General features: G+C 38.8%; 3 protein-coding genes across 3 annotated transcripts; 2 read left to right on the top strand and 1 right to left on the bottom strand.

Annotated features, from left to right (window-relative positions):
- Positions 1-74: 74 nt before the first annotated feature.
- RO3G_06427 (uncharacterized protein) lies at positions 75-5,342 on the top strand (the record flags this gene model as incomplete). Its single annotated transcript, XM_067661017.1, has 4 exons — positions 75-551; positions 630-1,608; positions 1,720-5,210; positions 5,274-5,342. 4 exons carry the CDS (start codon positions 75-77, stop codon positions 5,340-5,342), a joined length of 5,016 nt encoding a protein of 1,671 aa, XP_067517118.1.
- A 1,407-nt stretch (positions 5,343-6,749) lies between these two features.
- On the top strand, positions 6,750-6,938 carry RO3G_06426 (uncharacterized protein; the record flags this gene model as incomplete). The annotated part of the gene is made up of 1 exon (XM_067661016.1): positions 6,750-6,938. The coding sequence occupies one exon, from the start codon at positions 6,750-6,752 to the stop codon at positions 6,936-6,938; it is 189 nt and encodes a 62-aa protein (XP_067517117.1).
- Positions 6,939-7,693: 755 nt separating this feature from the next.
- RO3G_06425 (uncharacterized protein) lies at positions 7,694-12,553 on the bottom strand (the record flags this gene model as incomplete). Its single annotated transcript, XM_067661015.1, has 2 exons — positions 7,694-10,872; positions 11,032-12,553. 2 exons carry the CDS (start codon positions 12,551-12,553, stop codon positions 7,694-7,696), a joined length of 4,701 nt encoding a protein of 1,566 aa, XP_067517116.1.
- Positions 12,554-12,873: the final 320 nt, after the last annotated feature.

Here is a 12,873-nt window from a genome sequence, read left to right as displayed (position 1 = left end):
TAAAGAAGGACGAATCCATTGGGAGGACGTGGTGACGCAATTAGTCTGTCCACTGCTGACCTTTTGACGTTGTGATGGAGGATGCACCTCTGAACAACGCTCGCCACGCCATTAGTGGTGAGAAAAAGAACGCCTCGCGTTCTTCTAAGTCTGTTTCGAAAAGTAAGAGCAGCATCCCTGAGAAGTTAAAACGCTTTAATCGTAAGTACGATGAGACAGCTGACTTGCTCGACAAGTTAGTTGAGAAGCGTGATCTTGAAGAAGATGAGTCAAAAAGAAAGGCTCTTAAGATCCAAATACGCGAGTATAGGGAAGATTTGGATTATTACGAGGAGCATATTACCAAGCTTGAGGTTAGCGCTAATGAAATTAGCCAAAAGATAAATGAGGTTGGGAACAATACCAACAATACTCGTGAGTCTGAGCCTACTGTCCCCATCAAGGTCATACCTCCCTTTCGCCTGTTGGTCAGTGCTGCTTACAATCCTAAGTATTACTCTTCCAGCAAGGTCAGTCCTGATGATGTGAAGAATGACAATGCCTTTAAGACAGTAAAGGACTTCATCAGGAAGTTTGAGGCCATCGTGAAACATTATGGTGTCAACATTGACAAGAACTGGCTAGGATAGCTCCAGTTGTCCATTGAAAATGGCCAGGATGATAGGAGCATCAATTGGCTCCAACATAAGCTGACTGTCGCTGATTTTAAGAACAATAATTGGGAAGGTGCCAAGACCGCTCTCATAGGCAAGTTTGGTGAGTCCTTCACCTACTTGCAGTATCGTCAAAAGCTGATGAGAATCAAGCAGCCCAACGGCGAGTACTTGAACATGTATGTGGACAGATACATAGATCTTTTGACCAAAGCCAAGTTTGCGGACAGTCCGCTGGCAGTGATGCACTTCCTGGGCACATTGCTTCCACCTGTCAAGGATTGTTTGGAAAGAAGACTGGCTGAAATACGCGCCAAGAAGAATGCTGATTTCATCTTGGAAGATGATACGTTGTCGAAAATCCAAACAATCATAGAAAACAACAAGATGCATTTCATAGAAGAATGCAAGAAGATCTTCCCTGGTTTGAAAAATCAGGAACGATCTCAGTTCAAGCCTGCCGACAAGAAGGCACCAAGGCAAATAGAAACGAAAAGAAAGTTTCATGGCGACGAGCAGAGGTACTTTCCCGAAAACAAGAATAGGGAAAGGAATTTCCATAAAAGGCCGGCACACAGCACGCCTAAATGTCGCTATTGTGGGGAGAAATATACCCCAGGTCACCTCGACAAATGTCGAGAAATGGAAAAACGTCGTGACCATTACTTGAATAAAGATACGGGTTTTAGAGCACGCAAAGATGCACCCAAAAACTACACTGGTAATTTTTCCCAAAGGCGTAGATCATTTGAAGAGAAAATTCATAATGCAAATGATTCACGTATAACGGTTCATAATATTGAGAAGGTTGAGAAACAGACCGCTACTGAACCAGAGATCATGCAAACACATCCTGCGGATGAGGTTATGAATGACCTCTTAAATGATGATGAAATCATCAGTCCGTTTCAAAAAGCGTTAAAACAAATTCGGGAGAAAAAGAAGCACAAGCAAGGTAATATTCGTTGCTATAGTTTAAAAACAAAAGAGAAGACACATCCTACTATGCTTCAAAGCCCTTACTCATTACACACTCCTTTCTTATTGAACAATCATAGATTAATAGCTCTCGTCGACACAGGCGCAGATGTTTCTTTCATAAGCAAAAATGTTGTTAGTAAATTGAAACTGCGTATTATTCCAGTTCATGGTTCATTACTGTTAGCAGATAAAGAAAAAACTGTTAAACGATTGGGTGTGACCGATAAATTAAATGTCGGATACAAAGGGCAAACTGTAGCTCATGAATTTGAGGTGTTAAATATGCATGATAAAGTAGACGCTATTTTCGGAAGGGATATTTTACCAAGTTTAGGAATTCACCTTGTTGGTGTTGCCACTAATTGGGATGATAACAAAGTCAAATTTGATGATTCTATTGAAGACTCAGAATACATTCCAAATGTTTCCAATGCTGGCACACCAGATGAACATGAAGCTTTACTAAAAGCACTGCAATCTCACATTGATAAAAATCAGCAGATTGATGTTCATTCCTTATGTAATCTACCAGAAGCAGTAGTGAAGTTAGACACCTCTCATGGAAAACATGCACATGTCCGGCAGTATCCTATTGCAAATAAGATGATGCCAATCTTTGATGAGGCTGTAAAAACATGGCTCGAGAACGGTGTCATTGTACGTGCACCACCCTCACCATGGAACAGTCCAATCACATTTGCTCCAAAAAAGGATGCGAATGGTAATCCCACTGATTACAGACCATGTATTGATCCTCGTAAAATCAATGCTCTATTGGAATCTGATAACTATCCATTGCCGTTGATTGACGACATTTTTCATGATCTTGCGGGTTCTACAATTTTCACCTCACTCGATCTCAAAAGTGCATTCCATCGATTACCCATTCGTAAATCAGATCAGGTCAAAACCACTTTTACTCACAGAAACAAACAATACATGTTTCGTTCAGCACCATTTGGATTAAAACATGTCTCTAGCCATTTCATGCGCATCATGAACCTCATCCTCAGTGATCTATCCAATGTTCATGTATACGTGGATGATATTGTGATTGGCACTACAGGTGATTCCATGGAGAAGCATTATCAAGCTGTCAGTGCAGTCATTGATAGACTCACTCAACATAACATGATCCTCAATCCTCAGAAATGTCACTTTGGCAAAAGAAGTGTTCATCTGTTGGGTTTCTGCATTTCTGAAAAAGGGAAAAGCTTGGATCCACGTAAATTGACCAATATTGCTGACTGGCCCCGTCCCAAGACCGGCAGAGAAATGATGCAATGGCTGGGCACTGTCAATTACTTTCGTGCACACATCCCTTGTGCTGCCACACTCACCGCTCCTCTAGATGCGTTACGAAATGTTGCGTTCATAGATGATATCAATTGGACACGCGAACTGCAAGTTCACTTTCAAAGCATCAAAGACATATTATGTTCCAACGTTGTTTTGAGTCCATACGATCCTACCAAGTCTCTTTACGTTGCCACTGATGCATCTAACACTGGTGTTGGTGCAGTTCTGTTCCAGAAATTTGACGAAAAACAGTCGGATGGACTCACTGTTACCACCATCAAATACCTCGGCTTCATGGCACGCTCTTTATCCCAATCTGAACGAAATTATTCTGTCACTCGACGTGAACTCCTCGCTATTGTGTTTGCTTTGAAAAAGTTTCACAAATTTTTATATGGTCATCACTTTACCTTATATTCTGATCATCGAGCACTCACATACTTGTTCACGTCCGATGAACTCAACCCCATGATGGTGGGTTGGATGGACACATTATTGTCCTATGATTTTGACATCGCCCATATACCCGGTGTACAAAATGTTTTACCTGATGCTCTTTCACGTCTTTTTCCTCCTGAAAAAGAACTGGCAGGGAGTGATTCTAATAGCAGCACAGTAAAACACCAAAATCTTGCTTACAAACCAAATCTAAAAAAGGAACATGAATTAAAAATGAAAAAAGAGAACCGAAAAGTGTTCTATGTCCAAAGTCCTACCAAATTCAGTGACAAGGATTATATCACTCCACCATATGAGGATCGACAAGAGATTCTTGATGGAGTCCATAAATTCGGACATTTTGGAGCTGATCATATTGTAAAATCAATCCACAACCAAAACCTACATTGGCCAAATTTATTAGCCGATGCAGTAAACTATGTAAGCAAGTGCAATACCTGTCAAAAGTACAATATTGCTAAAAAGGGTTATAATCCTCATCGACCTGTCTACGCTTATGTTCCTGGGGATGCCTATGCTTTTGATTTAATTGGGCCTTTTCAATCCAGTAGCAACATGTATACATACGTGTTGATTCTAGTCGACATTTGCACCAGATTCTGCGTATTGAAACCCCTAGTAGACAAAAAGGCAAAAACCGTCGCAGGTGCCATGGTTGATACATTTTCCTTACTTGGCTATCCTAGACACTTTGTATGTAGCGATAACGGCTCTGAATTCAAAAATGAAATTTTAGAGAATCTGTTCAATGCAATGGGTATCGACAAAAGATACACTACTCCTTACCATCCCTCAGCAAATGGAGCTGCTGAACGTTACGTTCAATCTGCTAAAAAGATATTAGCAAAGTTCCTTGAAGGTGCCACCGAAGATTGGCATCATTACATTCCATCTGTGCAGCTCATGATCAACAATAAGATCTCCACACGCTTGCAGACCACACCTTTTTCATTGATGTTTGCTCGCAACATAAATGACTTCATTGAATACAGGGATGATGCTGGTGAATTAAAAAAGAAGGAGTACATGCCGCACGATGAGTTGCTGAAAAGAATCGACTATATGTCGCAAGTTGTCTTCCCTGCTATACAGGATAGGACCGACCTTTACACCAAAAGGCAAAAGGAAAAAGCTGACAGCAAAAATCGTCAGTCCACATTCCCGGAAGGAAGTTACGTAATGGTGCGTGACAGAGAGCAGTACAATAGCCTCTCCCCGGTTTACAAAGGTCCATATCGTGTTGTACGCCAAGTACAAGGTGGTGCTTATATACTTCGTGATGTTGACGAAACGCTCATGTCTCGAAATTATTCTCCAGAAGAATTAAAGCTTATTTCACAGGATGAAATCATTCCAAAAGATGAATTGTACGAAATTGAGGCAATCATCAATCATAGAGGCGAACCTGGAAATAGAGAATACCTCGTACGCTGGAAAAACTATAGCAAAGACGATGACAGCTGGTTAACTGCTGAGGCATTCACTGATCCCGAGTCAATTAACATTTATTGGCGCAAGCTGGGTAAATCCATAAATCAAAATGGTGAAGTAGTAAAAAAGAAAAATAATGAGGCTGAAAAGAATAAAAAGCAAAAATTGCCCTCAGACTACGCCCCTAGTAAATTATTGACTACGACAATTATGAATGAACAGTCAAAGTCTGGAACTATGTCGCACAATAGACAATCTCATAATACAAAAGAAAAAAAGAAAGCTCAACCCAAACATAATGGCAATGCTTTATCCAGATATCCCAAACGAAGACTACAACAAAGTCAAGAAGGCTTTGATCGAAAAACAGATCATCATGAAAGCTCTGTAAAAAATGCTGTGACTGCAAATAGTAATCTTAGGCACAGCAAGCGCATAAAGAGAAATTAGGTCACACAAAAATTTATAACTGTTCAAACACTTCCTATTCAACTTCCAAACGTTGATACCAACTGGTAGGGGATGATGTCGTGTTTGGTCATTAATGATGTCTTTATTTATTATTTTATTATTGATCTCAGTCCAGCCTACGTCAGACTATACAATTAATAGTCAGACGATATAATCCAGGGTTCATTCTAAATTATTAGTTCCTCTCCTTTTTCTTACTTAATAAATAGTAGTTGTTAGCTATTGACTTCTTACTGTTTTTACATTATAAGTACCAAATATCATAAACAGCAAAGAAAATGGTTAAAATATGGCGTACAACCATTTGTGACCTTACCCATGAATTATACCTGACTGATGTTGACTTGAAAGAAATGCAAAAGGAAGCAAACGATATTATATTGCCAGCACAGTACACGCCAATCAATCAGAAAATTGCCAACAATTTTTCTGACTTAAAGGTCGATGAATGGAGAACCTGGTGTCTTGCTCTTTCTCCTCTTTTGCTCAAGTCTCGTCTTCCAGTCCGTCATAAGGAAAATTGGGCAAAGTTTGTACAGGCCTGTCATATTGTATGTGTTGTAAACATAGTTATTTTCTATAAGATATCAGTTGTATTAAAATAATAACGATACACAAAGATTAAACTATGATTGAACAATTCCACACTTTTCCAAATTTAGAACAATAAGATCAGTATTTGTCATCCTAGCGAGTCTAATGAATTGTCAACCCCAAAAGTAATTAGATCAAAGTTAATTGACTGGTTATTATTTCTATTGTTCAACTTCAGATGCATATATTAGAACATCGACAAGCTTTAGCTTAATCATTGGTTCTTCAGCACGACATCGTTGCCGAGTCTATATCTTTTATATCTACGCTCACAAAGAATATAAATAGATGCCAACTTTTTATCCATTAAACGGGGCTCTTTTGCAATAGAAAGAAATCTGCAATAAAGAAGGATTTTAATTTTATATTGCTGCTATTGTTTTTTTGTTTAATTTTTTTATTTAATCTTACGATTAAAACAGTATGTCGTCCATGCATTACCCAGAATGAAGCCATGATAGCCCACCAGCTACAGTTGTTGGAATAATTGTTCGAATGTTTTGCAATTTTATACATTCTGCTTTGTATCTCTGCAGTCAGATACAATAGAGCTACGTACAATACCTCATTAGAAAGCGACAGCTGTCGGATATAACATATGAAAATCCAGGGGTTTGAAATTACTTCCATATATAGTAAGATCAGATTGCGTCAAGCATATGCATTCGAACAATTTTTCCAACTCAATGCATTCTATAATGATGATATCGTTGCCGCTTCTGACATCACTAATACAGCATTACTAAATGATGTAATAATGAAACAATGCTTTTGCTTTTAGTCAGAGCTTAAAATATATAAATAAGGCTGGATTTTGCAGTGTTTCCCTTCTATCTCGTACAGCCTATACTTCTTTATATCATGGTATATACTTTATCTCGTAGCAAGCAAGAAAACATTCTGTCGCTGTTGAAAAAGGGTTTATCATACTCAGAAATTATGAAACGTGTTCCAGGAGTATCAAGGTCCACTTTGAGCAAGTACAAGGACTTGTATACACCTGAACGTACTCGAGGTCATGCTGGTAGAAAGACTACTGAAGTGTTTTAAGTATAAAAATATGAACAAAGAAGAATTAACGAGACCGAACAACAGTTCTAAAGTCGAATTACTTTTATTAAAGAAAGATTCCAAGGCTATTTATATTAGTTTGAGCAAGACCTGAGATTAAATGACAAGAGATAGTTACGACCGATATGATTTGACATGTATAAGAAAAATTTTATAAACTGATGTAAATAATCAACTGTTGAGATGAAAGTGAAACTTGGCTGTTCAGGGCAGTTGGTAATTATCAGGATCTATTCTTATTCAAACTCATTTGTAAAGATTTAGCTTAGAATGATAAGACTGTTATCTTATTGACATGTCAAAACATGACATTGCCCCCTTCCAGGTTGTAATTATCTTTTCTGGAATTAATGTGGCAAGTAAAAAGATGTTTGTTTAACTGAATGTCAAAATGAGGTTTGAGATGTCAAGATGAGCTCTATTTGTTGTAAGAAATAGGTGCTTGGTAGGGTGAAGTCATATAACGTATAGTGGCTCTTTATATAAACATATAAAGTATAGTGTTCAAGAATGGAACAAAGCATTTAGGCGATAATAAACCCTAAACAGGAATTTATTGCTAAAGTGATGTTTGTCTGTAAATGTGACTGCGTACAAACGTGCAAATTGAAAAATATTAAGGCATGAGAAAAAATTCCATTTTTTACTATCCTTGTAAATATTTTATAATTGCGTTATTTGCTGGTAACATATATGTATAGTTAATGAAAGTTGGGTGGAAGAAGGTCAATGTGTTAACGTCTGTTTCTTTTAGAGTTAGTTACATTGCGATGCACATTTTTTCTTTTCTTGGTTGTATCTTTTTTAGGAACAAGTTGAACCTCGCGCGCTGGTTCTTGTTCACTTATACGTGACCAATACTTTTGGATCGGTCTGTAATCATGGAAATGACTAGCCGGTTCCCAAGTGTCATCTTCTTCTCCATAACCTTTCCATCGAACTTTATATAAGTAATTACCCGGTGATCCCTTATGGTGTAAAACTGCCTCAACATCGTATGATTCAGATTGATCAGTATTGGATAAGGATACTTCCTGGGAAATAACCTTTATTTGCGATGGAGGTACATCTCTTGGTAAGAGTGCTCCAGTTGCATCAACCAACACGTATGAACCACCTTGAGTTTTTCTTTTGACAGTGTAATTACCAACGTAGAGGGGATCACTTTTTGCAACACGGTTTACATTCTTGAGCGTGACTTGACTACCAGTGGGGATATCGGTTAGAATTCTGTGAGTTTGGTTGAACTTGTCTCGAGAGGCAGCTTGTGAAGTTTTTATTTTTTCACGAATAGCAGGTAAGACAGTGTCATTAAACTCGTTAATTCTAGTTTCTAACTGTTTCATTGTTTCAGGCGATTTAGTTTTGTCCAGCACGTTATTATAATCCTTGTTTTCATTGGGACGTCTTGCAAACATCAATGAGAAAGGTCTAGTGCCGTGTAAAGCTGTATGCGTATTGTTGAGGGCTTCTTGGGTACTGTCAACATACAAGTCCCAATCCTCAGTTCTGCCTTGTAATCTTTTGTGCAAAATATTTTTTGCTTTGCCAACCCATCGTTCAACTATACCGTTAGCTCGGGGATGATAAGCTGATATGAGACGATGATCAATACCGGATGATTCAACATACAGTCTGACGATTTCATTGACATACTCAGTACCATTATCACTTTGGATAATTTTTGGTCGACCAAAGAGCGATAAGATACTCCTTAATGCAAGTGCAATAGTGAGAGAGGATTTATCGGGCAAGGCTTTGAGTACACAATATCGTGTAAAGACGTCCACTACCAGAAGGATGTATTGATTACCTTGTACTGAAGTAGGGAAAGGTCCGGCTGTGTCGATACAGATGTGATCCCAAGGTGCATCAGCATAGATTGAGGTCAAGGGATTGTATCCGTGCTTTGCGATATTGAATTTTTGGCAATCAGGACAACTACGTATTATTTCAAGCGCATCTTCCTTGAGCTTTGTCCAGTGAATACCATCGCTATGTAAAGCTGTTACGATTGCTTGAGCTCCACGGTGTCCTTCTAAGTGTGTATCCATGAGTAGCTTTTGTCTGTCTTCTGGTGCTGGGGTCATCAAGTCAGCAGGCATCATCATTCTGGATGTAAGAATTGATCCGTTAGAATTGATAATTTGGGAAGTGACAATTGTTTTGATGGTTTTATTATCCCCCTCCAGCGTTTTTTCAGGTTCAAAAAGACGCGACAAAGCATCTGGCAGAATATTTTGAACACCAGGTCGATGGATGATTTTGAAGTTATAATCCAGTATAGTATCCAGCCAATTGATCATCATAGCGTTAGCTACAGGCTGAGTGTGGAGATAAGTCAAGGCCTTGTGATCAGTGTATAAGGTGAATGGGTTACCCCACAAAAATGGATGAAACTTCTTTAGTGCAAATATCACTGCTAATAGCTCACGTTTAGTGGTAGAATAATTCTTTTCAGATGTAGAAAGTGAGCGTGCCATGAAACCGATATATCGAGTCTCATTTTTGACAACTTGGTAAAGAACAGCACCAATTGAATAATTACTAGCATCAGTAGCAACGTAAAAAGGTTGTTCTAAATCTGGATGATGAAGAAGTGGCGCAGAAGACAATAATGCCTTGATCTTTTCAAAAGCACTTTCTTGTACAGATGTCCAAAGTTTATCAAGTTTACCTTCGAAACGTAATTTGTCCAAAGGCGCAGTGACTTCAGAAATATTTGGCAAGTATTTTCTAAAATAATTTACCAGTCCTAAAAAGCGTTGAATCTCTTTTCCAGATGAAGGTCTAGGCCAAGTCAAAGCGTTTGTAACTTTACGAGGATCGAGTCGAGACCCTTTGGCATCAACACAGAAACCAAGCAAGTAAACAGTAGACTGCGCAAAATGACATTTGTCTGGGTTAAGGATCAAGTTCACTTTAGTTAATCTCTGAATTATGTTTTGCACATGTGTGATGTGTTCCTCATAAGACTTGGAAAATATGATGATATCATCAACAAAAGCCTGTGCATAAGGTAAATCACGTAACACTATATTAATCACTCGCTGATAACGGGAAGCAATATGTTTCAATCCAAATGGACAACCTCTAAATTGGTATTGTTGACCTTCAAAAGTGAATGTGGTCTTAACACGATCAGGTTCGTAGATTTGGAATCGATGAAATGCTTGTCGAAGATCAAGAGTGGTAAAGATAGTTGATCCTTGTAATTGATCGAAAATCTCTTCAATCTTTGGAATAGGATGTCTATCGTTTGACACGAGAATAGAATTTAACAAGCGAGGATCGAGACAGGGTCGATGTCCTGTGAGATTACCAAGCAAGTCTTTCTTAGGTGCCAATGTTAAAGGAGAATTCCAATCCGAATTAGGTGATGCACGTTCAATAACTTCATCCTTTAACCAAGTGTCAATACATTCACGCATGATTGGTAGTAATTTAAAAGGAGTACGATATGGTGCACGGTAAGCGGTTTTTCCTTTAACAGTATCTAAACGTATAACTGACTCGGGTACAGTACAGAATGAATTCTTTGGTATTAAGGCATTTTGATCAACAAATGGTTTAATAGCATTATGGAAATGAACTTGTTGCTCACGTGTACCGTAAGGAGCTTTGTTAGGTTCAGGTGTATCATCCGTAATCTCTTTGTCAATAACTGGTGCAAGATTAGGATGTCTGATGGCTAAGTTGGTAACAAGAATGTTCAACTTGTGCATTAGATCTAATCCTATTACAACTTCAGTATCCAAGGAAAGAGGAAGGACTTCAAAAGAATGGGATGTATGAATAAGATTTTTATCATTATCACCGTAAATAACACTTAATGGAAATTTGGTTGTACCGAAACGTTTACTAACATTATCACTTGTAGCAAGTATAACGGAACCAGATACATTTCTATCAACTGCAATATTATATTTATTAGCAAATTTTGTGTCTATCGAGCTAAAAGAAGAACCACTATCAACCAGGGCCATAGTGTTTACGTTCTCTATAGTGATAGGTACAATTAAAGAATGGTTAGTATTTTTAAGTACTTCATTCTGTTTTGTTAATTTCTTACAGTCATAGCTAACTGGATAACCCTCGTCATCCACGTCCATCAAGTTGCTATCACCACTAGACACCTTGGAGGACGCCTGTTGTGGTCTAGCTTGAGGAGTGACGGTGAGGTTGGGCTTGTTACCATTGGAATTTGCAGTATCCAAGCGAACAGAACGGATGGCCTTAGTTGGACCATGATAAGGCTTGTCACGAGGACAGCGAGCAGCGTGTTCTTTGGACCAAGGGACATTACCCAAACATCGATAACAGTTCTTGGCAACAGACACAAATGATAAAGATCTATTAGATGCAGCAGAAGGAGTGATCACCGAGGAAGAGTTTTGCTTCAGCAAATCCTTGTACTTGTTGCATCTTTCAGTGGGATGATTGGCAATACCATGGATAGCGCAGCGGAACTTGTTCTTCATACTACCCATAGACACTCTTTTACCATTGCCAAGTTGGTTGTTTGAGGTTTCCAAGTTGTTTGGATTGTACTTCGATGCTTCTGTTCCCTTAGAAAGGAGAGGCGAGGAGGAAATTTTTAACCCAGATTCTTGACGGTTAGATGAGCCACTTTCTGAACAAAGGTTTGATGACAGGACCATTCGTGCTTTGGCAGCAACTTTTGTCACGGAGTCTTGTTGATCTCGACCAAGGTTTAGCAAGGAACGAGAGACCTCCTGACGTAAAAAGCCTGGTAAAGCACGCTTGTAAATGGAAGCGGTCCTGATGTCATCATCCCATTTGGCAGCCCTTCGAATACGTTGAAATCGATCTGTAAAGGCTTCAATGGACTCGGTTGGAAGCATTTTAAGTGACAGGAGCTGGTCCATGTATTCCAATTCTTGAGCTACGTCTTGTGCAGCATAGGTCTTGACAATGATCTTTCTTACTTCAGACCAAGTCAAACTACGCCCTTTTAGAACCTCGTTAAACCATGAACGTTGATCTCGGTTCATCTTGATTGGGACCAGGCGAGACCAACTCGAATCAACAGATAGACCATTTGACTCAATGATTAGGGAGAAGGTGTCAAGTAAGTCTTCTACGGAGTCATGTACATCGGCATCTTTTCTCCAGACATTACCCCTCCATTGCCAGACAGGAAGATCAGGTGGGATAATATGAGCCGACCGAGTGTTAAAAGCAGTATTTGAGAAGCCAGGACTGAAAACAGCATTACCTACGGGTGTAGGAGGAGTAATACAGAAAGCTTGAGCATCATCTAAGAACTGGATGCAGTTCTTTATATTAACTGCCTGTTCTTGGAGCTTGGTTAGCTCTTCTTGAGGAGCTCCAGTTACCACAGCACGAGCGATCTGTTGTCTAAGGTCTGTCAATGTAACCCTCAGACCCATAACAGCATCGATAGATGGATCTTCTTTTAATTCAAAACCATTTGAAGTGGTAGAAGCAGCTTCTTCAACGATAGCCATTTCTATGTCTTCACTGACCCTGGATGTCTCTTCTTCTTGTTGATTAAGGTTGCCTTTCTTATTAAGGGAGGAAACTTGAGTGGATTGATCGTTGTCAGCCATATTTTGTAATTTTAAACAAAAGTTCAGAGTTCGTTAAAAAAAATGAAGTGTTTTAAGTATAAAAATATGAACAAAGAAGAATTAACGAGACCGAACAACAGTTCTAAAGTCGAATTACTTTTATTAAAGAAAGATTCCAAGGCTATTTATATTAGTTTGAGCAAGACCTGAGATTAAATGACAAGAGATAGTTACGACCGATATGATTTGACATGTATAAGAAAAATTTTATAAACTGATGTAAATAATCAACTGTTGAGATGAAAGTGAAACTTGGCTGTTCAGGGCAGTTGGTAATTATCAGGATCTATTCTTATTCA

The sequence above is a fragment of the Rhizopus delemar genome, genomic scaffold (genome assembly GCF_000149305.1).
Source record: "Rhizopus delemar RA 99-880 supercont3.4 genomic scaffold, whole genome shotgun sequence".
Classification (NCBI taxonomy): domain Eukaryota; kingdom Fungi; phylum Mucoromycota; class Mucoromycetes; order Mucorales; family Rhizopodaceae; genus Rhizopus; species Rhizopus delemar.
The sequence above is the reverse complement of the archived record's forward strand: the minus strand, read 5'-3'. Positions and strand labels throughout refer to the sequence as shown.